The 26,682-nt window shown below is 54.1% G+C and overlaps 1 protein-coding gene across 1 annotated transcript in view; it reads left to right on the top strand.

Moving 5' to 3' along the window:
* The window catches only part of MEGF9 (multiple EGF like domains 9), a 41,983-nt gene that overhangs the window by 6,023 nt on the left and 9,278 nt on the right, over positions 1-26,682 (top strand). Inside the window, exons 2-3 of the mRNA XM_038164915.2 lie at positions 13,119-13,320; positions 23,091-23,230. Coding sequence (XP_038020843.2) covers positions 13,119-13,320; positions 23,091-23,230 — 342 coding nt within the window. The remainder of the gene's footprint in view (positions 1-13,118; positions 13,321-23,090; positions 23,231-26,682) is intronic.

Below are 26,682 nucleotides of genomic sequence, written 5' to 3'. Positions count from 1 at the left end.
CTAAATTAACTGATAGCACTGCTTGGGCTGCTTTGATCCCGCATTATTTATGGAAATGATGCTGTGTGGCTCCGCGTGGCTGATTAATGCTGCATGTATTTTTAATGTGCGACTTCTGCTGTTTGATCTGCGCTAAATGATTATTCTCCGATGCGTTCCCGGGTTCGTTTCTGTTGCTCGTGGAAATGCTATCGAAACGGACTGTTTGTTTTGGTGCTTTTTTTTTCCCCCCCCTTCCCAGTGGTCCCATCTTGTGCTGGTTTTTAAGCTCTCGCAGCTCCTTTCCCCGAGCACCGCTCTGCCGCCCGCACGTGGCACACTTAGGCTTTATTGCTATTAATTTGAGCATTTCATCGCTCAGAATTGCCTGCTCTGATGTTTCGGGGCCGCCGAGGTGCTGCTGCAGCCCTCCTGGTGCTCAGCACCAGCACCCATCCTGCGACGCCTGATTGAGGCAGAAACCGGCCAGAATGGGGCAGGCACAATGAATATTTTTGGTAGCCTGTCACAGGACGTCTGGGGCTGGTCTCTATTAACAAAATGGCTTTTAATTGCCAGGGTGGCATCTGCTGGACCCGCAGTTTCCCTCCCTGTGGGGCCAGATGTGGTCGTGGCCAGGTTCATCCTGGGGAATGCCACCGTGGTGCCGCTGGTGCTGAGCTCACCCTTCCCGTAGGACCCGGGGTGGGAACCAGGAGGTGGCTCCAGGAGCGCCAGCTGGGAGCCGAGGATCCTCATTTCCTTTCCCCGAGGGCAAAGCAGAGGGCGGATGGATGCTTTTTATTTATTTACTCTTTTCCTGCCCTGTCTCCCACCTGCTCGATCCATGGTGAGGGTTTGTCACTGCAGCTTTTCTCGGGGCGTGCCACGTGCCAGGAGTAGCAGGGCTGCGAGGATGCTCTCCTGCTTTGCATCTTCACTGTGCTTTTCAGGAATGTGCGCTGAAAACCTTTAAAGTGAGGCTTTTTTCCCTCCTGTGAACAGGGCTTTTTGTCGAGATCAGCAAAATATCTATCTTTAGGTAAAAGATTGTTTTTCCGTTTGTGGATTTTTCCACTGAAACCAGTTTAATCTCAACACTTTGTTCCCACCAAGCTTTTCAATGCTTCTTGCTCCATGAAACCTTCAGCGATTTGCTTTCCTCCCTCCCTCTTTCCAAGCAGATATACACAGATATATATTTTTGAAGGCTGAACTTCCTGTGGGATAGAAACTCCCTTTTTCTGCCAGCCGTAACTCTTGCCTTTTGTCACTGGGAACAAAGAAAACATTATACACTTCTTTAAAAAACCATCCTTGATGTTCCTCCCTTGCCTCAAAGCAGGGAGGTACCAAGCTGAAGGCAGAGCCGGCTGTTTGGGGATCAGGAGGGAGGCATTGCAGTGAGCAGGATTTTGGGGTAAGATTCCTACAAATGGAGCTCCTGGCTCACAGGACATCTGTGCCATGGGCTGGAGTGTGCTGGCTCCTTTCTGGGCTGGTTGTTGGCTTGTTTGGTGTGAACACATCAGATGTCTTTTGACTGTGGCTGCCCTGGCTCGGAACAGCCGCCCCGTCCTGCTCTGCCTTCCTCCTGGGGCCAGATCTTCCCCAGTCCTCAGTGTTTGGGGGGAGGCTTTAGGGGATCTGCCTCACTTTTGAGCGCTGCCCCATCCCCGTTTTGGGGCAGGACTGGGGGTCCCATGGCACCCTGCGTGCTGTCCCCTGCACCATGTGCCGGGGAGCAGCTGGAGCCAGGCCGTGCCAGTGACTCCAGCTGGTGATAAAGCACCATGACGTGGACAGCTCAGTACCTGTTATCGGGGAAAAGCAAACAGAGGCTCCACCTGCCTCCTGCCTTTCTCCCTTCAAGGGCAGGCTGCATGCCCGGTGTGGAGCTCCCTGGAAAATGTTTTATTATTAACGTGCTCCCTTTGGCTCGGCTGCGGTGTTGAGAAATCCACGCTTGACTCCAGATAATGAACGACAAACATTTGTCTGGACTTAACTATTTTGCTCGGAGCATTTTTTTATTTTTTTTTTCCTCCTGGAAGTTTGCTGTGAGCTGTCAGCAGCGCGCCTGCTGACGTGAGTTATCGCTGACGCCCTGCCGTTGGGTCTTCCCTTCCCTTCCGTGTCGTGCTTGTTTCGTTGCAGAAGCTTTTTGAGCAAGTCCAATCCATTTGAAATGGAAAAGAGACAAGTGATGGAGTTGTCTTTTAAGGGGGCATTCAGATGCTGGCTGCCCTGCCGAGCAAGGTGGGATTTGGGTGGGATGGAGCAGGGGGGACCTGCCCCCAGCACCCAGCTCAGGTGTCGGGGTGCGCAAAGCAGCGGCTGTTGCCCTTTGTGAGCTACAAACCCCTTGAAAAGCTTCTGGAAGAGGTGTGGGTGCTGAGGTTGAGCTTGCAGAGGGGGAAATCAATCCTTTTCTTTCTCTTCTCCACTTTCTGTCCCTTTATGTGGTCCCTCAGCCTTGAAGCAGTGCCCCAAGCTTGCTGAGGTGCGGGGTGTGTGAGCTGGGCGGCTCTTGCTGCAGAACCGATCCCTCGCAGCGCCAGGTAACGCATTTAGGAGTGCATATGACATTGGACATACCAAACCAGAGTCTGTCCGTGTTTTGTTCAAACCAGGGGCATTACAGAGCCCCTGCAAATTGGAGGGTGGTTGGAAAAGAAGTGTAAATGCCCCTCTTATTGCTGACCCCTGGCTGCAAACCCTGGGGTTAGAGTGTGTTGGACTGGGGCTTGACTCTTATAGTCCAGAACCACATCCATTGCCTTCTGCTGCGATTCCCAGGGTGATGCCATGCAGGGCTCAACTCTGACCCCACAGGGCAGTGGGTTGGGTTTGGGGTCTTTGTTCATACGTGGCCTTTGCCTGGTGATAAAGCTACAGGATGGCGAGGTGGGGACGAGGATGGGGAGTGGGCACGGCGAGGGCTCCTCGCTCTGGGAGCCACAGTGCTGCCATGGGCGTCCTGCTTATTTAAACTCTTTTTTACCCATTTCAAGAGGATTTGGGTCTTCTGTTGGACAAGGCTCCTGCATGTTGTACTCTTGGAATGGTTGCTTTGGGTGCTCAGGTGGGTACTTCGCAGCTCCCCACATGGCACGGGCCCTGTGGTGAAGGTTTTGCGGACTTGGCTTGGTCACACTGTTTGGAAGTGCTTTCGTTCTGAGGTTAAATAAATGCAGGCAGGAGCCAGGGCTGGACGTACCGTCAGTGTTGCTAGCAGAACGATGACTGAAGAGAGAAATTAAAAGGCGATCTGCAGCCCTGATGGAAGTCATTAATCTGCTGCAGGGCCCGGGGATTTACAGCGAAGGCGAGCGGGAGGCAGGGACACGTCTCGCCCAGCTCGGAGCGCTGGAGGCACCCTCGGAGCCCCTGCGGATGGGCTCTGTCCTGGGCACACGGTGGGATTGTATTCTGGCCTCGTGCCATCGCTGCAGCTGGAGGAGAAAAGCTTGGAGGAGAGCTCGGATGCACCCAGGCATCCCCTCCTCCTTGGGGACCCTGGGGCAGAGGTCCTAGAAGACGATGGGGGCTGTCCCACTGCAGATCCCCACCTCTACCTCCACACGTTGTTTCTGTGGCATGCCCTGGCCCATCTCCATTCCCTCCTTGAAAGCTTGACGTCTCCTCCTCGGGTTTGCCAGCAGGTTTTGTCTCGTTGCCATATCCTCAATCCAGTTCTGCTGGTGCAGGATGAAAGCGGAGGCCGAAGGAGCTCCGAAACGGGGCGCGAGCGTCGCCGGATGAGAGCCGGGAGCAAGCACGACGCCAGATCCCATGCCAAGCGCAGCGGGGCCGGCACGAGGCCGAGTTACAAAACGCAGGACTGAAAGCTGCCCGGCAGGAGGGCTCCTCTCAGCCCTGCTCGGAGGGCGTTCTCCCTGCGCTGCCCCAGCAGCTCGCAGCGCTTCGTGGCCTGCAGCTGGCAGGAGGCACCGTGACTCCAAACTCGCCCGTGGCGTTGTGTCGTCACGGCCTTGAAACTGAACCCAAATGGCAAAGCCTGCCTGAAACCTGTCGTGGTTACTCATGCCTCGTGCTGTCCCTCTCCCCCGGTGGAGTTTCTGCTGTGGAAATTCCACTGATGGAGCAAGGAGACCAAACACCTCCGTTAGCCTTGGAGCCGAGCTCTCAAGAGCCAGGGCTTGGGGGCTTGGGGCTGTCAGAAGGTTTTCTTTGGTTCTCCTTGGCATGGGTGTTGGAGTGAGGGAGAGGAAGGCAGAGACTTTGCTGTTTTGCTGTGATGAGTAGAAGCCTGCGTTTATTTACTTGGAGTAGGAAAAAAACAAGTAGAAAAGTGTACGGCAAATGAACCCTCTGCTCTCATAGCTCCACCTGATCTCCAAGCTGAAATGCAACGAGCTGAGAGGAACGGGGGGGACTTCCCTCAGGCTCCGTAAAGAGCCTCTTTATTAACGCTTTCAGAAAGTGTTTATTAACACTGTGGCTAAAAGAAGCCTTTGTTCGAGGATCTGTCCCTTTGCTGCTGCAGTGGAGGAGCTGAAGCTTGAAAGGAACTGCCCTGGGCACCTGCTGGAGATGCTGATGGAAGTTTGCATTCCAGATTTTCTCCACAGGCTTAAGCATAAAATAGCCTGTGGCCCTGCAAAGCCAGTCTGTCCTCTGCCTCCTTTTGGAAAGAAAAAAAAGGCGTTTTCACACTGATCCGTCGCACGCCTGCGCGGTTACTTCCAGCATCTCTGTTGAGTGCGAGCAGCTTCCAGGGACTCGGAAATCCTCAGGACTCGGGAGAGGAGGAGCTGCTGCACCTGCAAGTGCTGTCGGCAGCTGAGGTCTGGAGGGGAAAGGCTCTCGAGGGCTGCACACCTCGCAGCAGAGCAGGTTGGTTTTAATCCCTTCAGTCTTGCTCTCGGTGCTTATGTCCCCCCGGTTGGATTTGCCCCATTCCTCCCTCACCGCTGGCAGCTCTGGGAAGGTTGGAGCATTCGCTGGAGGAATTCATCCAAAATATCTCTGGCTTTTGAAAACTGGGGAAGGAACCGGGCGAGGGGCAAGAGCAGAGCCTTCCACACAGGGTCCTGTGCACAAACCCTGACCTGCAGGGGCTGTCAGTGCTGCAGGTGGGTGTATGTACGGGATGGAGCTGGCAGTGAGGGGGAAAGGCAGGTGCTGGGAGCAGTGCCAGCCCTTGCACAGCCTGGAGGAGCCTGGCCGGGGCGATGGATGGGGTGATGGATGGGATTTCCACCCGCCTGGCACGTGTGGGCTGTGTTCCTCGCTGCCTCTTCTGCTTTGGGAAAGCTGCTCGCCAGCTTCGTTCTCCATCTGGTCACATCCCTACCCCATTGCGCCTTCCCCAGGGACACCCACATGTGCCCCAGTCCCCCAAGGCAGGGAAGGAAGCAGGGTTCTCCTTCCTCGGCTCCTAGCCTGTGTTTTCCTGATGTTTACGCTCACAACAAGGCCCCTAGCCCAGTGTGAGTTCTTGGAAGGGTGGCTCCTGCCTCTCCTTCCCCGGTAGTGGTGGTAAAGCTCTGGTATAAATTAACGCATTCGTTCATTAGCTTCAATTCCCCACAGCGCTGAGCAAAGTTTGTGATTTTAATTACTTTTTGCAAGGATCTGAGCACACAGAGACTTCAACAGATGATTAGAGTTCCTATTATTCAGCAGCTTTTCTTAATCCCTCTCTCTGCTAGGACATGGTGGGTAGGTACTAAAATTGAAGCGTGCTAACAAATTCCCAGCCCTGTCCCATGCGAGCTGGCTGATCTCCTGCCCGATGGATTTTGCTGACACGATGACCAAGGCTTCCTGAGGGGTGCTGCAGAAGGAGGAGACACGTATGGCCATGGCGGGGGAGCTTCCAGGGGTGCCACACACAACTCTGGCAGGAGTTTGCCCAAATTATATTTCATCTTCATTGCCTCCAACCTCCCAGTTTGGCTGTGTCACACGCTGGGTGGTAAAAATAAAACCCAACAACGCTGGGGTTTTTAAACAGAAAGACGGAATATTGATGTGGTTGCAGGCGTTTGTGCAAATATTAGTGGGAGAATATGGCCAGCTAAAGGAAAACGCCAGCAGAAGTATTTCTAAAAGAATTAAAAGGAGCTGATCTCTCTTTAAAGTTGTTGAGGTTTTAATCCCGGAGCATTTATTTGCTCTGTTTGAAGTTGCTGTAGCTGCCATAAACATTTTAGGGCCGCGTTCCTCCTCGCAGGCAGCCTGCTTGCATGTACCGCATGAGGACACAGAGGGTCTGGCCATGGGCAGCAGCTCCCCAGGGCACAGGGGCAGCTTGGCACAGCAGCAGCACCGTGTTCGTGGCCGTCTCTGCATTCGCTGTTGGTTTCTTCTGCCCGTGTCTGCAGGGTTTGGTTCTTCTGTCTCACACCAGTTCCACCCCTGCACGTCTGGCATCTTTGGTGCCCGTTTACTCGGGAGGAGCTGGTGCAACGCTTGCCACGCAGGTTGCTGACTTGTTCCGCACCAAAAAGGCCGGGAAAACAACAAATTCCTGGGAGCTTGTGCTGCACGGAGGAGCTCTCACCGCCTGCTAGGAAACCAAAAGCCTGTCTGCCTGATTGCCGGTGCAGGAAGGGAATAAAAATAACGAACCCTACGAGACTTTGCCTTGGGTAAGGCCTGAGGCTCATGGCTGTGGTTGGCTGAAGGAAAGGAGCTTGTGGCTGGTGGGACAGGGTGGCCGAGAGCCATTGGGCAGCAGCATGGGGCCGTGCTGAATGCTCCTGAAATGCAGGGTGAACGCAGAGGAGTGCTGCTGGAGAGCGCTGCTGGGCACCCAGCGCGCTGGCACCTTGACTTTGTGTTTCCTTCCAAGCGATAAGAGCTGGCTTTAATCTGATTTAATTTTCCTCGACAAATATGTTTAATCTTTTAACGACATTACAAGTGGTGTAGCAGCATTGAGAAATCCTTGTCTTTTCTCCCCTGTTGACCCGCGCAATCCTTTTATGGAACAGCACGAGTGATTCCTGTAAAGCTCTTAACAGCATTATCAGCGGCGTGCCTGGCGGCGGGGCAGGGCTGGAGGGGGCTGTGAATGCCCCGAGCCCGATGAGCACCGTAATAAAATGCACACGGAGTAACAGAGGAGTTTTATAGGGATGCATATAAAATTTTCAGGGGGTACTCAGGGATCCTCCCCCTACCATTCTGGCACTGCGCCGCAGCCCCAAGTGGGGCTAACTGGCAGCTCGCAGTGCTTTAATGCGTGCATTTGGCAGTCGTTTGGTAGCGAGCTGCTGTGTGGAGCGGTGTGAAAGCCAAATGCAGAGCTTGGTCCAGAGCTCGAGCTGCTTGAGGTGCCCGGAGAAGGGACAGGAAGGGGTGCAGCGAGGCCGCACGAGGATCAGGTTAGGTAGGGCTTCTCCCTTAGGGGACTGCAGCTCTAGGTGGAGCTCCCGTTTGCTCCTGTTACCCCACATCTCATGCTGGAGCACTCAGGGGCTGTTACAAGGACAAATTCCCCATGGAAGAGCCTATGCTGCTGGAGTAGGATGCGTTGGGGGAGCACCACAGCCACATCCATCCAGTGGGGACGGGGAGGATCCCAAACACCATCAGGGTCACACCAAAGGGAACGGGGCAGGGCATGATCCTGCCCCATACGTCTCCGCCTGGCTGCCCTGCACGTATCCCGTCCTCTTTTGGAGCCGCGTGTATTTTTGGCTCCCAGAACGTCCCCTGACAATGCGTTCCACGGCTTAATTGCAAAGGGAGAGGAAATGGCTTTGGACAGCTTGTTTTAAACCTGCTGCCTGATCCTTTTATTCCTGTGCTGTCAGAAACTGTGCCTGGAGAGGGATTGAGAAAGGGAAATAAGGGAGAGGGGGAGAGAAGGCAGGGCTTGAACTTGGAATGAAGTGCGGGGGACAGAAACCTGTGCTGAATTAACGCTAAAACTGAGACTTCCCAGGGACAGGACAGGATGGGACGGGATGCTGTCGCGTGTGGCAAGTCCGTGGTCAAGGAGCAGGAGGTGGGCTCGGTGCTGCTGTAACGCCCGGGGGGTCGGAGCAGTGCAGCACAAGGATCCATCAGTGTATGCCCAGCCTACACCCCTCCAGGCATGCAATCAGGGTGTTTTCAGAGCTGGGCAATAGTTAGCATCCCTGGGACTTCATGGTCTGTGCTTCTCTACTAAAAATTGGATTTTGTGTGTCTGCTCCCAGCGAGTAGGTGGCTGTTGTCAGGATTTCAGTTGTTTGAGGATGTCCCCAGCAAATAAGGTTTTATGCAGACATCTTCATGTGTTTCCTGGCGATTCTTCTTTTGCTGTTTGTAAATATTTCAGCCGCTCTTAAATTATTTACTCATGAAGTGGCTTGGCTGGAAGAAGGAATCGCGCTTAAAACACATCCGAAGGCTCAAAGCACTGCAAGTCCGAAGGAATACGAGAAAAGGATTCGGGAAAGGATGTTTGTGCTGCAACGAGCCCTTCAGGACAGCAAGCTGGGGGCAGGATGGTTAACATGTTAAAAATCCTTGCTAAAAGCAGCCCTGGGGCTGGGGTGCAGGGGATGGCTCCAGCGCTGCATTCCTCACTTGGCACCGCGCTTTGGGGGTGCCCAGGGCATCGCTGGGGTTTGGAGGATGCCACCCACACGTCAGCCCACGTGCAGCTCCAGCAGGTTCTCCATTGTGTTGGTGCTGCTGAGCGGAACTCGAGGTAATCCTACAGCGATGGCACGCATCCAAAGCCATAAAAACAACGACACAGAAATACCTCTTCGCCAGTTTATTAGGAACCTGTGACTTCGGCGTAATAATTATTCGATTCAGGGCTGCAGCTAACGGTAATTGCACGTTAAATCTGGGTCTTACATGCAGCCGTGCCGTGAGCAGTGTGCCCATCGCTGCAGCATGCTGGAAACTTGCTCTGTTCGTGCTGGAGACCTGCTCTGTTACTCCCCTGCCTCTGGATCCAGCACCGAACGGCGAAGGTTAAGATGCAGCTCACGCAAGGAGTGGCGTTTCCTTTTTCTGCTGAAGGAGTAGCGTGTGGGAAGGATGCACACTTTTATAGTGCCTCTATTCAGGGAGCTCGGAATGTCACTGGGCTGTTAATTAATTAGAGCCTGCCAACACCTTCACGAGCGAAGGTGGTGTTTTTTTAGCACTGAGAGCCGAGAGCCTGGAGCTGCTGCATGGAGAAGGAAGGAAGGGAAACCTCCTCGGTGCTTTGCAAACGGAGCTCGGAGCCCTGGAGGTGTGAACATCCCGCGGGTGGGGAAACCAAGGTAGAGTGAGGGCAAACGGCTGCGGCAAGTCAAGGAGAGCTCAATGCAGGAGCTCAGACCAGAGCCACGGCCCTGAGAGGGCTGTGCCCGTGCCTGCTGCTGGTGGCGATGCCCGGTCAAACCCAGGGCCTCCTAGCAAGGCCGAGCATCCCGGCTCGGGGCTGCATCCACCCTTGTTCATCCCTTTTTATTCTGCAAAAGCTCTCGGTAAGGTGTTTTTGAAGGTTACCTTCAAAAGCAAAACGCACGCTTGGCAAAACGGAATAAAGGCTCCAAGTACCTGGCGCTGGCCAGGAGCCAGGGCAGCGCTCCCTAATCTTTTCCTCCAGTCCTCGTCGTCTTTGATGTCTTCCCAGATCTGGAAGGCAGAGGCTCCGTTACCGCTTTCCCTTTCTGGCTGGGGATTGTGCTCGCCTCCTCCAAGCTGGCTGCCGTCGGGACAACAAAGTGTCTTTTGAATTAAGCCTGGGGTTTTCATAGTCTGGTACATCATCATGTCAAACCCGACGCTGCGCTCGCTGCCGGGTTTTAATGCTGCTGTCTGCTTCTCCTCTGCTTCCCCGCCAAAGGGCATTTAGGGCGCATCGGGGTTGTGTCAGACACTCACAGCAGAGCGGGTCTTTGTTCTGGGGAGGGGACAACACGTGATGCTTCTCCCCCGATATGGGCACCATCCCTTCCCAAAAATCCCCTGGGAGGGTTGGGGGATGCAGGGCAGCCTTCCTTTGGGGAGATCTCTTTGGTACCAACCCCACGGTGCTGTACCAGGTGCCTGGGTCTGATTATTTTGTAGGTTTCCACGTTTCAGCAGCTGCCAGTAGCAGGAGGAGCTCCCCCACCAGTGTCCCCCCCAGCCTGACGACAGAAAGCTCTTTTTGCCTGCGTTATTTTGGATTACTGCAGCATTTCTCGCTCTCCCAGGGAATGTGGAGCCAGTGCTCTGTGGTGCCATTGAGCTTGGCTGCTGGAAATTAGTCGCCCCCAGGTTTTGACCTGAATTTGTGCAATACTGACCTGCAAAAGAGGAAGAGGGGGGGAAAAAAAAGGCACCGTGAAGTTAGCTGGTGTGTTTTTGGAAAGTGGATAGCTCCCCAAGCGTGAGGGACTCTGTGTGCAAACAGCCTTGCCAGAGGAAAGAAAACTCATTTTTGTAGCCGGTGCCATTGCCAAGATCAACCCAGAGTCAGCTGCGCTGTGCAGCCAGGCTGTTCGGGTTCACAGCTCCCGGGCCTGTCCCATCCATCTCTGCCTTCACCTCCCGTTGGGCTCCCGTAAGTACCAGGGACGTTCCCAAGGAGCTGCTCCACAGCGTGGCGATGGCCGGAGCCTCTTTGATGGACACCTGCGGTCCTTCGATAAAGGGCTAACAAAAAGCGAGGCTTTTGCCAATATACGCAGCTCCTCTTCCCAACTTCTGTTTTTTCCTTCTTTGCCATGGCTGGTTTCCTCTAAAGGTAACATGCAGCCAAAATCTTCCCCCTCCTGCCCATGTGCTGTGTTCCTTTGTCCCCTCGTGAAGCATGGCCACAACACCAAGCTCGGAAACCTGCTTCGGCACAGCCCTATCTCAGCTGCAGCACAAAACAAGCTTTGAAAATTTGTTTTGATGTGTTTGACAAACTGCAGAGCAGGTGCCGCGTTGGCTCAAGGCAGGTTTTCGTGGCTCGCTCTGGCTGGGAGAAGCCCAAGTGCCTGAATCACTGAGGTTCCACTCGAATAATTGAGATGGGAATTGGGCTCGTTATCTGAAGTGGGTGCTGGAGTGGCTAATCGTGGATCGCGAGGTGTTTGTCCTATTTGCTGGCTTAGATTGAAGAAAATTGAGGTGCAATTTCGCAGATGTGTAGGTGCAGAATAACTTCCATGGGGATACTCTAGATGTCTTGATGGGGCAACAAAGCTGAATAACTATTTCTGTGATTCGTGTTGGAGGAAAACAAACAGTCGAGGCATGGTGTGGTATTAAGCAGCAAGTCTGGCTGGCTGCTGCTCAGGGAGGTCCTGGTACTTTTGGGAGATGGGGACTGTTATTTCTTGAAAAGTCTACCCGTAATTCATGGGCTTCATAGAAAACTGCCCTATAACCTGCTGCCAGTAAAGGACAGCGACAGCCATCAGGGAAACTTCTACAGTACTTCTGCATGTGGGAGACCCCATGGGTTGTGTTTCCAAAAGCACTTTGAGGGCTTCACTGTGGTCAAATCTTAGCAGGCCACTTACAGATTAATACATGAATCTTCATGCAGTCCCCAAGTTTTAAATGCGGTTCAGTGCAGGCACCTGCTGAAAAGCTGTCCGCCTGGGAAGCCATTCCCAGTCCTCAAAACTGTGTGTGGTGTAAGTGTTTGATGACCTTAAATCCTCGTGCTGATGTGGAGCAGTAGCCTTGGGCCTTCTTGGAGTGATTTGAGCTTTGTTTTGGTCTGATTTTCTTGGGTTGGGGGCCTGGCCTCTCCCCTCTGTGCAGTGCCCCGAATATGGCTCTTCTCAGGCAATAACAAACAGCAACGCTTGCGTAAAGCCCCTGATGCTTTATGTGCTACTTCAGAAAATAATCCTCGTTTATAATTCACACTTGGCAGCGAAAGTCTTTAAATTATTAAGGCACCAAATATTTTGCAATGAAGAAGCGGAGAGAAAGCTCGTGTCAGAAACAAATTGCCGGGGAGGTTGTTCTCTTTGGTGTGTTGGGTACTTTAAAATATTATGAGAAATGCTGTGCGGGGGGGCTGGAAAGGCACCACTTGCTCAAAAGATTTTTTTTTGGGGTGTGTGGTCTCCACAGCCCTGTGAAGAACGAGTGTCCCCAAAGCTTGTGGTGGGGCTGATGGTGGCCATTGTGTGGTGGGCAGGGCAGTAGCTGCGGGTCAGGAGGGTCAGGAGGTGGAAGATGCTCAGCCCCAAGCACATGGAGCTCAAATCCCTCTGGCCTTGAGGGGATTTTGTTTTGTTTCTCAGTGAGCAGTGGTCGTACTTAGTGCATCGTGTAGGTATGCCCTGTATGTCCTTGTCATAAAGACATCCTGTTGGTAAACCTGAGGTGTTTCAGTGCTCTGAAATGCAGGATCTTGTAATTAGGGGGTTTGCCGCCTGTTGCTAATTTCCAGGGAATGGTTGAGGTTGGAAGGGACCTCTGGAGGTCCTGTGGCCCAGGACCCTGCTCAGGCAGGGCTGCTGAGAGCAGGTTGCACAGGATCGGGGCAATTATTTCATCCTCATGTTACAACACCAAGCATTGGCCAGCTCCTGGAGCTGTGTAACCAGACAACGACTGTCATTATATAAATATATATTTATTATAACGTGTACGATATGTACATGAAGGTGGTGAAGGGACTGGAAGGCACGATGTCTGAGGAGCGCCTGAGGTGACGTGGTTTGCTCAGCCCAGAGGAGAGGAGGCTGAGGGGAGGCCTCATGGCGGCCTGCAGCTCCCTCACGAGGGGAGGCCTCATGGCGGCCTGCAGCTCCTTCATGAGGGGAGCGGAGGGGCAGGCACTGAGCTCTGCTCTCTGGGGACAGCGACAGGACCTGAGGGAACGGCATGGAGCTGGGACAGGGGAGGGTCAGGCTGGGGGATAGGGAAAGGTTCTGCACCCAGAGGTGCTCGGGCACTGGGACAGGCTCCCCAGGGATGTGGTCACAGCCCTGAGCCTGCCGGAGTTCAAGAAGCGTTTGGACAGTGCCCTCAAATTTAGGGGCTGATTTTGGGGTGGTTCTGTGTGGAGCCAGAAGAGCTGGACTCTGATCCTTGTGGGTCCCTTCCAACTCAGGTTACTCCATGCTTCTCTGTGTATATCCATGTATTAAAGCAGCTATACCCATCCCCTGGGTATGACCCAAGCCTTGCGTGCCCCCAGCGCGCTGACTTCAGCCTCTCTTTCCCTCTTTCAGGACAGCCATGCAACTGCAGCGCCGTGGGGAGCGTCGACGCGGGCTCCTGCCAGGGCACGCCAGGACCCTGCGTCTGCCTGGAGGGCTACACGGGGCCGCGCTGCGAGAGCTGTGCCCAGGGCTTCCACCCCGACCCCAGCCGGCAGCGGTGCCTGCCCTGCGGCTGCAGCCCCGCCGGTGCCATCGGATCCAGCTGCGATGAGTAAGTAGCTGAGCATCCCTGCTCCAGGCTGCTGTGGGGATCTGGGGGTGGTTTTTTGGGGGGGATTTGGGGTGCCGAGAAGGCAAGAATGGATGGTGTCATCTGGTTGTAGTATATATGAAAAAAAAAAAACAGGAAGGAAGTTAGCTTCACAAAAATTGATGAAGCGTGTTCTTCCTCTCTTTCAAGAGCTGGATTATAAAAATATCCGTAGCTATGGCAAAAGCCCTGGCAGCCCACAGAGGAGCCGAGGCACCATTTGGCCCTGAGTGTCAGCAGGACCTCTTCTCTGTCGCCTCATGCATCCCGCAGCCCCTGCTGCCTTCACAGCGGCCGCCCGGAGGGATGCGGAGGCTGGGCTGGCACGGGAGGCTCTGGGGAGGCTTTTTTCCGAAGGGAGATCAGTTGCAGCAGGGGCAGGCGCTGCGATCTGCCTTCGCTGAGTGTTGTGAAAGAAGCGTTGGCTCCCGCCCTGCCCGGCATTTAACCCAGCCTCATCCGCGCCTTCTCTGCGTCAAGAAAGCTGCCGCAGATGCTCCTGAGCTGTCGTGTAATGAACATGTTCCTCTGCCGTGAGCTTCTGCTGCGCTGGCATCGGTCCTGTTGTCTTCTGGGATTTGGTCTGGGCTCCCTGCGTGCTCAACACCTGCACGTTGCTGCCAAGGCTGGTGCTGAGTCAGAACCGCAATGTTCTGCAGGGGCATGCAGTTTGCAATAACTTCATGCGTTGTTTTTTTTTTTTTTCCGAGCACCCAAGCCCTGTGTTGATGGCCCTCCTTTTTCTTTCAATGCTGCGTTTCTCTGGTGGCACGAGCTGTGAAAAGTCAGAACGTAAAAGCAGTGCTGCTGTTGGCTGCAGTGACCTTACTGAAAAACGGACTCTTGGGGGTGGAAAGAGTTTTCCACTTGCTTTTTTAGCAGTAGGAAAATATTCTTGGAGGAATCAGAGTTTGTCATGGAGTAGGAAACAAGCTTGGTGGGACCTGATGGAAAGGCAAATTGGGCAAGACAGCAGATTGGGGAAATCTCATCCGGGAGAGGCAGGAGCCCAGGGGCAGGGAGTGTTTCCATCCCGATCTGCGTCAGTGGGTGCCGTCCGCCCACGCCAGCGGGAAGCGCCCCAGGAGCTGCGGGTGGGCTGCTCTGAGGTGTCAAGGACAAGGAGCTGGTGCACGTGGTGAGCCCTCGTGCCCCATCCCGACGTGAGAAGGCCCCAAAGTGGCAGAGAATGTCCCTAGCTCTTCCTATTCTTGCTGTATTGTTTTGTAGCCTTGAGGAACGTGGGGAGATGGATCCTCAGGCATTTAGAAGAGGGGCAAAACTGGGAGAAAGTCTTGGGCAGGAGGAGAGAGGAGGACTGATGGTGGTATAGATTGCTCTGTGTTTCTCCTCCATGAGGTTGGCCGCAGGCTGAAATGACCTCTAGATATTTAAAGAGAGGAGAACTGGGTCAGCTGTCTGTGCTGCAGGGCTGGGGTGCTGCCCGCTGTGCCCACACTAAGTCATCAGCGCTCTTGTTCCCACAGCGGTAGGCACTGGTGACAGCCAGAGCAAAAAACAAGTTAAAAACAATAAAACAAAGTCAAGAATTAAAGAAATAAGGAGACAGGCATCCAGGAGAGGGGCTTGGGAGCTGGGCAGAGCAGATGCTGGGGACTGGGTGCGGTGATCTGCAGCACGAGGAGCGCACGGGGCAGCCCCTGCTCGGGATGGGGCACGCCAGCATGGCGCAGCGCCAGCAGCCAGCTCCTGCTTTGTTGATTTAAAAACAAAAAATCCTGACAGCTGTTCGCTATTTTTTTGTTGTTATTATAATATTTTAAAGTGCCAGCCAACCATTACCTTGCACAAGTTAATTCCTGCACGCTGGCTTAAGAAAAAAGTGCCTGCTCTTCAGAAGAGTCGTGGGGAGAAGCAGCAGCAGTGTGCTGGGCTCCGAGCAGCTCCGCCAGGGGCTGATTTCAGGGGCAGCCTGCCCGAAGGCTGAGCGCTCGGGGCACACAAAACATGCCCGATACGTCTCAGCCGGCTCGCTCAGGCTTGTGCAAAAGCGCCTTTTAAAGCACCACCATATGATAGTTATTATTATGATTTCCAGGCATGCTCTATCCTTGTGCCATCTGGCCAGCCAGATACACTGTTTATTAACTAGACCGCAAATGCAGACCATCAAATAAAAAAAAATAAATAAAAAAGAAATCCCTTTCCTGAGGCAGATCGTTGACTTTGGGAGTGAACATTGACCTGACACGCTGTCTCTGTGAATGGGCTCCAGAGCCACTAATCGAAGGTTGCTTTTTTTTTTTTTTTTTTTTTTTAAATTGATTTATTTATAATTTTTATTTGCTTCTCTGGGAGTCCCCCCTGGGAGGCGGAGGCTTTCCGTGCCGGTGAGTCAGTCGCGTTGGGTGGCTGCTCTCGCCCTGCGGCGTGGAGCCTGGCCCGGTGCCGTGCAGGGCTGACACATCCTGCAGAGCAGGAGCGAGCTGTCCCCGCTGCCGTGGCACCTGGGCTCCTCGCACAAAGCCTGTTGCACTGGGCTGGGTGCTGTGCGGGTGCTCGCTGGAGGTATCCATGGCCTGGGAGTGTTCAGAGCCTGCAGGAAAGGAGAAGAAAAGCTGAAGTTTCAGGATCATGGAGCAGGAAAGTGAGGACAAGCATGGGCTGAGCACTAGGGGTTGTCTGAGCATCAGGACCAAAGCCCTGGCTGGGGGCAGGTGGTGATATCAGATGTCTTGTGGTGGCTCGGTGGGAAGTTTCTTCCTGCCACCAAGCAGCAATCCCACAGCACACGAGGAGCTGCACGGGCACAACTATTTCAGTCTGTGTTGAAATAGTTTTCCTGTGCAGACCTGTCCTCTGCCTGGCTTAATTAACAGAGCAGGATTATGTGTAACACCAAGCCTGCAAGAGGATGTCAAATGACTTTGCATTTTCTCCCTCTGTAGCAGCACCAGCCAGCCCCATGCCAGATTGCAGACAGGGCAGGGCCACCCCAAAAGCATCCCAGTGCCTCCCTGCACCCCATGGCAGGGAGGAGCAGTGGCGTTGCCCTCATTTACCTCCTACCAGGCATTTCTTCAAGGCTTTCATAGTGCAGGACGTAGGACTTGGCTTTTCTTCCTGGGGGCACGTGGGCAAGCATCCCTATGCAGCTGCTCTTGCGCCCCACGTTTTGGGATGTGATAATGGAGAAGGTGCTGTGAGGTGGTGCTGGCCTGCAGAAGGGCTCAGGGCTCCATTTCCCATTGCTGTTTCCCCTTTCTATGAAGTTGCCTCTTGTTTGTGTTCAGAGACATTGCTGGCTGATGCGAGAGGGGAGAAAATCACTTGGTGAGGCTTTGGGGTCTTGGGAATTTGTTGTGCTGTTATGGTTAGTTTTGCTCCATCTCAGGGGAGGCAATGGGATGCGCCTCATCCTCTGCTGCAGAACTGCCCGTGCTGCTCAGCACCGGGAGCTGTGGCTGCCATGGGCTGGGTAAGGATTGTTGGTGGTTTGGCTAATGTGGGCTAACTGTCAACCTCGTGCTAGCATTGCCACTTCCCTTCAAAAATAAAAAAAAAACTCTAAATGAGATGTGTGTAATGTACTATTGCTGTCCCTAATGAAAAGTTAAAAGGGGGTAGGTGTATGTCAAAATGGACTTTTGCAAATTTAACAAGTCGCTCCATCAGCCCGTGCCTCAGTTTCCCCACAAGCAGATGGGTGATGGGAAGCAGAAGCTGCGACGTGCTGCCTGGAGCTGACAGCAGCTTTGCTTTGTGCCCCGAGCTGAAACAGGCTGCTCCTCTGCCAGCTGAGCAGCCGCTCCTCGCAGCTCTGCAGCGTGGGGTCCGGCTTCAGCCTCGCTTCGTGCCGCAGGCTGGGCGTGAGGCATGTTTGAGGAGCTGCTGCCGCTCGCTTCCGTTCTAAAAAGAAAGACAAAAAAAAAAAAAAAAGATAAAGCATGCATATAAATGCCAAAGCGTTAATTCAGAGATGTTTTGCCCCCTCGAGGGGATCTGCTGCTTTGTGTTCCTATTAAAAAGAATTAAAGCGGCGCGGCCCCGAGAGCATTTGTACATGGCTGTGCCCTGGAGCTGCGAGGCTGCAAGGGGGGCGCCGGTGGCGGGGCAGCATCCGTCCCTCTGTGCCTTCTTTGTGCTGTGCTGCTGACCCTCACTCACACGGATCTGTGAGAGCGTTGCTGAGGGGAGCAGGGTCAGCAGCACTGCACAATGCCCTCTGTGAGGGTCTTTGAATGAGGGCTGGGGGCTCTGGGGGAGCTGGGCAGGGAGAGCGGCTCGCTGGGCTTGCGGAGGTGTTTGGATGTGGGAAGATGCAAAGGAATCACAGGGGAAAAGGGAACAGGGAGCATTACTGGTCCTGCTGGTGTTGGGAAGGTCGTGGGCTGGACCCAGTGTGGGCAGCGTGCGGCGTGAAGCCACCCGGTGTGGGACCTGGGGGGGTTGTTTGACTGAAATGCAGAACCACCGAAATCCAAGGTTTTGTGGAGCTTCCCTAGCCTGGGCAGGAAGGGGACAGGCACACAGGGTTACCTGAGGGAAGGCAGTGGAGTTTTCATTTTGCATAAAGAAAATTCTTGTTTTATGCCATTCGTGTCGCCACACTCTTGGAAATATCTTTTTTTTTTTTTTTTTTTCTTGGGGGTGATAGATGTGGCTCCACACTGCTGTACCTGCCTCATAGACCACACCGGGCACTGCTCCCTTCAGAGACTGGTCCTGGAACCCCAACTTCCCAAGGACTTCTGAAAAACCATCCCCATAAAAGCACATTTCCCCCCGTTCCAGAAAGACTGGGCTCTCTTTTATAGATCGCCTGAGCACAAGTGGTGGCTCATTATCTCCGAGCAATGCCTCGTCAGCAGCCCTCTGCCAAGAACAGATTTTTTTCGTAGCGGAAATTGTTACGTGTGGACGTCATAAATGCAGAGTACCCGGGCAGAGCATATTTTCCTGCATACTTTAATTGTCTAAATATCTCTTCTATTATAGACTCTCGTATCCTTTGCGTCTGCTTTAGCTCTCCTCCTCTCTTCCTCCCCAGGCAGGTAAATATTGTACCTGCACCCATTTTTATCAGGCTGCAGACAGGAGAGGGAAACGGATGAGCGATCGGGCACAGCGGCAGTGAGCGGCAGGCTGTTATCATCTCCCCTGCAGTAATTGGGGCTTCTCAGAAATCCTGGTATTTTGCTGATTTTCCGACAGGCTTCGCCGTTCCTCTCTTGCCTCTTGCAGACTTGCTGCTCTGGTCAGCATTGACTGCCCTCAAAAACAAAATACCGGCATGGCTTTACAAGCTCTGGTGGCTGAATTCTGGATTTGGGGAGGTGGTGCCCAGCCTGATTTCGGGCCATGCTTGTTGCTCGTGCCTTTTCCTATCCCATGCAGGGATGTGTCAGTAGAGGTCTAGAGGATGGAGGGGCTCCGCTGTGCAAAACCAGTGTGCCCAGTGGAGACCAGCCCCTTCTCCCTGCCTTCCCCACTGGTGTGTCCTCCTCTGTGCCAGGTTGGCTGCCCCATGGCCGTATTGCCCTCATCTCCAGGGGATGCTCTGCACCCTATGGGGCCGGGATTTTGCACTTTGCCAGGCTTTCACTGCTCCTCCATAGGGGACCCCATCCAACCTCGCTCTCCGGGGCCATCGTGGTCTCCCCATTGCCACCAGGTCCCCGCGGGTGGGTGCCGGGGGCACTGGGGCAGGAGATGCCCGGCTTTCCCGTGACGCAGGATGTCCCCGACAGAGGGGGGAGGCGGCGGCGGCTGGACAAGGTGTCCCTTTGACATTTACAGAGCGGCCTTTCAGAGCTGTGAAGGGTCCCCGCTCTGTCGAGGGCGGCCATATAAACAGATGCCGTCCCCCGGCACAAAGCGAGGAATGCAGCGCACAATGGCCCAATGTTCGGCGCGATAAAGCCCCGCTTCTTCTGCCCGCCACAAAGGCGGCTCAGAGCCGGGCGCGGGGCTCGCTGCCTGCGGTAACGCTTCCACGAAAGCGTTTGGGCTTCCAGCAGCGGTGCGGGGAGCCGAGGGAGCGGGGAGGAGAAACCCGACCGTGTGCTGTTACGGGGCTTTTCCTGCTCGCCGCTTCCCCACGTGTGAATATTCAAATGAATGGGCCGCACGGAAAACCAGCGCCTGCGTTAGAATGGTTCTTGGTTTGCTTAGGGCAGGTGTTAATGGCCTGGGCTTTCCCTGGACGTGTCGTTTGCAGGTGGTGAGGAAGACACAGGAGGACTCAGCCCCGGTGCTGCCAGGCACCGTGGAGAACCAGCACAAAAGGAGCCGCGCTCGCTGGAGGAACGCGCCGCGTTTGGCAACATCTCTTCTCAATCCTCATCTCTCGCAGCATCCTTTTGTCTCGTCCCATCAAAGTGTGACAAAGCCTTCGCGCGAGGGTTGGCGTACAGATGCTCGTGGCATTTTTCCTCATTCATACGTTTTGCTGGCAATTGTGTGTGTTACGGGCACACCTCGGCCGGGCTGGGAGGAATGATGCGCCCCTCTTACAGGAGGTTTGCGCTCACCGTGGATGCAGCAGCGGCTGGCAGGGGACAGGCAGGTGAAGTTGGGGACACCGCGGGGCTCAGGGCATGCCATTGCCCTGCCCTGTGGTTTTGGGGCTCGCCAGCTCAGGGGGATGCTCCTGACCAGCAGCATGGTGCTGGGTGGTGCTGTGCCATGGTGCTGGGTGTGCCTTGTGCTCCGGAGTGAAGCAGAAAGGTGGGAAATGTCTCTGGCAGAGCTTTCCTTCCGAGCTGTGGGAGTTTTTGCGTGGCCCATCCACACGGCGTGTCCCGATTGAGGCCCGTGGGAGCTCCCTCCTTCTCTTAATCTGCTCCAAAATCATGCCAGTCTTGAAAATTAAAGTAAAAACCACTAAAAAAGGCACAAAAGCTCCGTGCTGAGCTCCACACTTTGGTCTGCTTGACTTGGTCCAGGAGCTCCTGGGCTCTCAATGGCAGCTGGGCATCCACATTTAGCTGGCAGCTGGGAAAACATTCAGGGTGAATTTCTCCCTTCCCTCACCCTTGGAAGAACAAACAGGAGAAGAAAATAAACCATTAGAGCTTGCGAAGGGTTTCTGTTACACCATTAAGCCGTGCACAGCATGCCTGCAGCCAGCCCTGAAGCTGTGCTCCTGTCTCCCCTCGCTTAGGGCCGTGCACAGCTGCACATGGTGATCTGTCGCAGGCTGCAGATATTGTAAGGCTTTTATTTTCTTGCTACAAGGCCCTGGGTTCCACTGCTGCCCAGTGCTTCGAGGCGCAGCCCATCCCGGCTGTGTGTCTGTCCCTGGCCGTCGGTCCTGGCTGGAAGCGAGCTGGGTGATGCTCTGCGCCATCAGCCCAGGCAGGATTTCGGAGGTGTTGCCTTCAAGTCTTCCCAGCTGGCTTCGTTGGAGTTAATCATCATCTGAAATCGAGTTGAGCAATTGATGTTGCTGCATCAAAACGTTTCATTCCCTTCCCCCTCCTTCCCCCCACCTCCCCCAAAAAAGAAATTCCTGGCTTAGGCTCAAACTCCAGCTCAGTTCTCGCTGTGCGAGTGTTACACTGTGGCTCTTTTCTTTCAAGTTTCTGGATTTTTTATGGGCACAATCGGTCTGTTAACAGGACTTTTTTGTGGTTGCAATGCATTTATATCATTGACCTTTGCTTTAAAAAGTGTCTGACAGCCTTTACTGGGCTGGAGCTATGAAAAGGAGTGTTGTAAGCGGGCTTTATTCTATAGGAGCAATGACCACAGGCAAAGCTTTATATTTGCTGAGTGATTTAATTCTTGCACATGCAGAACCTGGCTCTGGGCCACATGTAACATGTTGAGAAAGGGGCTGCTTGAGAGGCATTAAAACCAAACTTTCCAAAACCGTTTTTTTTTTAAAAATAGCTTTCTTTCCTGTTATTTTTAAGCTAACGAGTGAAACCAAGGGACGCTGCCCCCAAAATGCTGCAGAGAGCTCCAGCAGAGCCATCGGGGAAGGAAACCTTTCCAAAATGACGTGGGAGGCTGCCAGCCAGAGGAACAGGAGAGGGCCACTGAAATAAAGGCCTGAAGGAGGGACAAGAGGGAATGAAACGGGGCACCCAGCCCCCTGGGGAAATCCCCCATTGGTTGTTTTTCCCTTCTTGGCTCTGCCCGTCCCCTGCCTGCTTACAGGAATATCTGCCCAGTAGTGGTCAGAAGCAAATAAAAACAGACTGCTTTTTGTTTGCTCTTGTTTTAAACACTGCGGCAGCGTTCGGATTAATGTCGGGTCTTGTGAAAAGCTTTTTAAAAGTCAGGCAGCCCGAGCTGCTCAACAGCATCCCTTTGAATTCTGCATCTGCCTGCTGCAGTCCCAGATAATGGGCTGGAGAGCAAGGAAACACCGCGCTTCTTTTTCTTGTAACCGGCCCATTAAATGGGCCTGAAATCTCGTGTTCTGAAAGTATTTAATTGTGCGGCCTGTTGGGCTGCCTGCGGTATTTTGGTGTGCCTTTGAGCATCTCCTCTTCCTTCGGCAAGTAAACGAGCGGCAGGAATACTCAATTATGGTAATTCCTCACAGAAGCAGCGTCTTCCCCAAACATCGCAGTCTCCTGCCTTTTAATTAAAAGCACCGCATCCACAGTGCGTCAGGCCTTTTAAAGCCTCGGCCTCGATTAGTTTTAATCAACACGTTTGTTTTTTTTTTCCAGGGGCTTTCAGAAGCAAATGGTGCGTTGCTCGCCCTTCCCCAGGAGGAGCGAGGGAGAACAATGGCTTATCGACGTGCAGGCACGATGAGCCCTGAAATGCGGAGTTGTAGAAGGGGGGTGAGGAGGGTTGAGAGGACAGGACAGGAGAGGAGAGGAGGGTGCATCCTTCTGGTGCCCAGGGATGCTCCATGGTGGTACCCACACTGAGCCGCTGCTGTGGATGACCCCGTCTCCTGCAGGGGACCAAATCGCATGCGTTTAGTTTTTTTTATTGTGGTTTCCCTGTGCACGCAGGGCTGGGTTTGCCCCAGGGCTGTTGGAGATGTGGTGAGGGATTTCTGTGCCCTGCTCGAGTGGTGGCAGCTCCTGGGAGTGCAGGAGGGAAGGGCTGCAGCTGACAGTCACTGTGCCACGGGGCTGACGGGGCCTTTTATGTGATTTCTCAGTGATTTAGGCCTAAATGCTGCTGGCGTGTGAAGTTCCTTATGAAAGCAATAGGTTAGAAGCCTCTACGTGGAGAGACTGGCAAGGAAAGCCAAGGGAACGAGGGTAGCCCTTGCCTCGTATACCCTCCTGGTGCTCCATCACAGCAACCAAGGTTAATGCGCTCGATTTTAGCGGTGCCGTGCTCTGCACGGACTCATGCCCGAGGAAGCAGGTTGTGGTGAGCTGTGGGGGACACCTCGGGGGGACCCCTCTTGTGGTCCTCCCATGGCTCCTTCTGGGCAGAGACCTCCTGAGCAGAGGGGTTTGCCTGGCTGAAAGCGGTGAATGGGATCCCCAAGTGCAGGTGGGTGACATCTGCCTTGGGCGAAACACGAGCGGGGACACCTGAGGACACCATGCGGGTTCATGGCCATTGGGGCATCCGAGCGTCTGCAGGAGCTGGGACTGGAGGCTGTCAGAGCTTCTGGTTGATGGTTTTGGTCCGAGGCTTCCCAGGGGGCCCGATGGTTCCCGGTGCCCTGCTGGAGGCGTTGTAAGGGCGACTGGTTTTGCAGGAGCGTTCCAGACACCGGCCGTGGCTTTGCATGTGGGATGCCTCGCAGCACGCCCCATTTCACAGCTTGTTTCTCTCCGCAGCGATGGGAAATGCCAGTGCAAGGTTGGCGTGACGGACCTCAAGTGTGACCGGTGCAGTGACGGCTACTACAGGCTCAACGAAACCACCTGCGAGCCCTGCCAGTGCAACAACCACTCCACAGCCTGCGACCGCGTAACAGGTAACACAGAAGCAGCCTTCCCCCTGTCACCACAGGGCTGGGCCTCTCTGTCTCCGTTTTTTCGTACTTCCATTCAGCAGACCTGCACGCCCACCCTGTTACCCTGTGTCTTTGTGCCTTATGCGCTCTGGGTGTTCACCGTAAACCTGGAATTAAGGTGCAGGGCAAGGCTGGAGCAAGTCCTCTTCTCCATAAAGGCTGCGGTATTTACTCCAGGCTGCAGTGCAGAGCCTTCCTCCTGCAGCCTCTATCGGAAATCAGTGTTCCATTGTTCTCCTACACAAACACCCAACACAGGCTTTTAAGGAGCTTTTGTTTAACTGCTGTTTACCTGGAAACATATACTGTACTGCCAGTGACGTCAGGTGACTATTATTGCCTCAGACAACATAATTAGTGCTGGAAAATACTGGCAGCACCTAATTAACATTGCTCACTTCTTATGGGTTTGCCCTGTTCATTTTCCGTGATCATTTCTTTGGCTGTCTCTCACTCAAATGGATGTTGGAGTGCAAATATCGAGGCACCTGTGCTTGAAGAGCTTACGGGAAGACAGGGGAAAAAAAACAAATTGCTTTCCCATCCCCGCTGGAAGGAGAAGTCCCAGAGGAGCAGCACTGTGCGACTGCCTGCGCAGCCCCTGCTTAGCAACAAAACTCACCCTGCAAAACTCCAATTCTCATCAGAACTTCCAGGAGGGAAAGCAATTCTGTAATATTTACCCAGGAGCTCAGAAAGGGGCAGTCATTTCAGAAATGCTGCAGCGGGTTTTTTTTGGTAGCTGGCAGAGAGACAGAGCTCGTCAAATATGGTATTTTGGGCAATTTTGGCATTGATGTTTGTTCCCTTGTGGCCTGTGTGTTTGCAGCACATGGACAGGCAGCCACAGGGCCGGCTATGCCCAGGAAGCGCCCTGGTCCTGCTCAGCAGAGATGTTTTTGTGGTCATGGGGGCTGCGCTCCTCGAGGATGAATTGGTGCATTCATTCCTTACTGAATTTTGACTACAAGCTTCTGTCCTGCTCATACTGCAGGATACAAGTTGGACCTAAAGCTGTGTACACATCAGCTGTGTTGCTGATTTGGAGCTGGGCGTGTGGGTTTTGTGAAGGAGTAAGATAATCTGCTCTTCCTTCTCCTTCCCCGACGTTCCCCCCTCTCTTGATTCAAAGCCTCACTGCAGCCATGGCCTCGGGGCTGGGGCTGCTCCAGCTGCCCTGCGACTGGGGTGCTCCAGCCCCGACCGCTGCATGGCAGAGAAAAGCCCTCATTTAGCTCAATGACCTTATTTTTTCCCCTTTTCCTCCATCTGCTTTATTTGCTGCCGGGGATGGGGGAGCCCAACAAAACCAGAATAGAACAGGCCATAAAAATGCGATCCGACGCCTCGCAAGGAACCCAGCGCGCTCAGCCTGCTCTAGAGCCTGCACTTTGTGTGACCTCCCAGCTTTACATCAACTCTGTGCAGTCTTTGTCAAATTTTCAAGGTTTTTTTTTTTTTTTTTTCCCTGCATTAATGCCATACTTTGGGCTCCCTCTGGCGGCTCAGCAGCCGTCCCTGCACAGCCTCGCTCAGCGTAGCTGTGCCCAGGAGGAATACTTAAAATTATTGGGCTGGAAATTGGGCAGACAGAGCTCCCCAGGCGCTTCCTTCAGCACGACCCTCGTGCCTGGAGTCGGGGCTGTGCAGCGAGTGGGGTCACATCCGCCCAGCTGGGGTACGGCCGGCTCTGATCCTTCCCCGGGGCCTTATCGGGGTGGGAAGTGCTATTAATTATTAAGGCTTTCCACATCGACACCCGATTGCTTTGCATGGCTGAGCGAGCTGCTGACTCACTGGAAACAGCCATTTTGCGGGGCTGCTGTAGATAAATGCGGGTAATTTCCCCCGACAGGAGAGATGGTCCTGAACCGACGGCGGCCGTACAGCAAACGCGGAGGTGGTCCCGGATTTACGCCACCACGGCCGCCTGCCGAGCACGGCTCGAGGCACCCTGGTGCAGCTCGGGCCCGGTGACTTTCACGAAGCAGCCGACGCAGGGCTGCAGCTGCAAAAGCAGAGAACAGAAGATGATTTCCCTTCCAACCCTGACGCCTCTCCCACAAAACCCACCGGCTCGTGTCTGACGGGCGGCCGGGCGCAGAGCAAACACTGCGGGGGAGCTGACGCCGTGCGGGTGTCCTGAGTCACCACCGGGCTGCTGCCGGCTCCGTCGTGGTGAATCAGCCTCCTCCCCAAATCGGCAGCTGCCGGGGTTTGCAGGGTTTGCTTCCCGGCCTCGGCATGAGGCTGGGCTGTGAGGATGCGCTGGGGACGCTCGGCTGCGGAGCCTTCCCCATGCAGGGAGAGGAGGAGAGGGCGTGCGGCGTGTTGGGCTTGCAGGGGAGCCAAACTGCTCCGAAATTAATGAGGAAATCTGCTGTGGGGTTTTTAACAGTTGATGTTAGCCCAATTCAGAATTTTAGACGTGGGTCGTGTAGGTAGGAGACTTTTCCATACCCCCGCAGCACTGCAGCTCAGCAAACCTCCTGTCGGTGCTCAGATATGCAGGGAATAAACCACGCTGTGCCCCCCTTGGTTTGTTGTAAGGTGGCTGTTGCCCTTTTAGAGCCTTGTACAGGGAATTCAATCAAAAAAGCATCCCTCAGGTCACTGCCACCTCGACGAGCAGCCTGCTGAATTACAGGATGTTCCTGGTGATGGATGGGCTTCTGGTTGCGGCTGCCTTTTTATAACTAGGGAGATTTTTCTTGTTCTGCTCAGGGTAATGTCGAAATGCAATTTAGAGGGCCATTAGGACACAGCCTCTTCTAAGACACAGCCTGTCGGTTTTATGATTCAGGGGCTTCCCCGGGAAGGGGCGGGGACTCACGGGTGCCCCCGGGTCTCCTCTGTTTCTGCGGGAAGGTCAGCGCTGCTGCGGGCTGGTGCCTGTAGCAAACGGGCCTGTGATGGGGATGGGGGAGCTGCAGCCACGCTGCTGGGATGGAGCCATCAGCCCCCTGAGCAGGACGGTGGCTTTTATTTGCCCCTGGCCACCAGATTTGTGGTGTAGGATCACGAAAAGAGGGCAAAGAGCTGGAGGGACTCCTATTGAGCCTAGGGGAATTTAAGCATCAGGATCGTGGCTTGCTGTCACAGATACCAACCCAAACCCTTTGTGTTGAGGAACATTTAATATTGATATCATGTATTTACCTGCACTGACCTTTAACGGTGATGCAATGCAAACATCTCTGCTAGGGCTGCCTGCTTTTTCATGCTATGTGTGTGTGGGGAGCCAGGGGATGACCCTCAGAAGGTCAGAAGAGGCCAGGACTGGTCCCACGGTTGTGTTTTGGCCGGAGGGCATCCCAAACCACCTGTGAGCTCGGATAATTGCCGGCGCTCCAGGCCCATCCTTGCTCCAAATGTTCTGCTCCAGTTCCTGCCGCTGACCGGCTGCTTGTGCT

This window comes from Anas platyrhynchos, chromosome 18 (assembly GCF_047663525.1).
Source record: "Anas platyrhynchos isolate ZD024472 breed Pekin duck chromosome 18, IASCAAS_PekinDuck_T2T, whole genome shotgun sequence".
Classification (NCBI taxonomy): Eukaryota; Metazoa; Chordata; class Aves; order Anseriformes; family Anatidae; genus Anas; species Anas platyrhynchos.
This window is presented reverse-complemented; position numbering and strand designations above follow the sequence as displayed.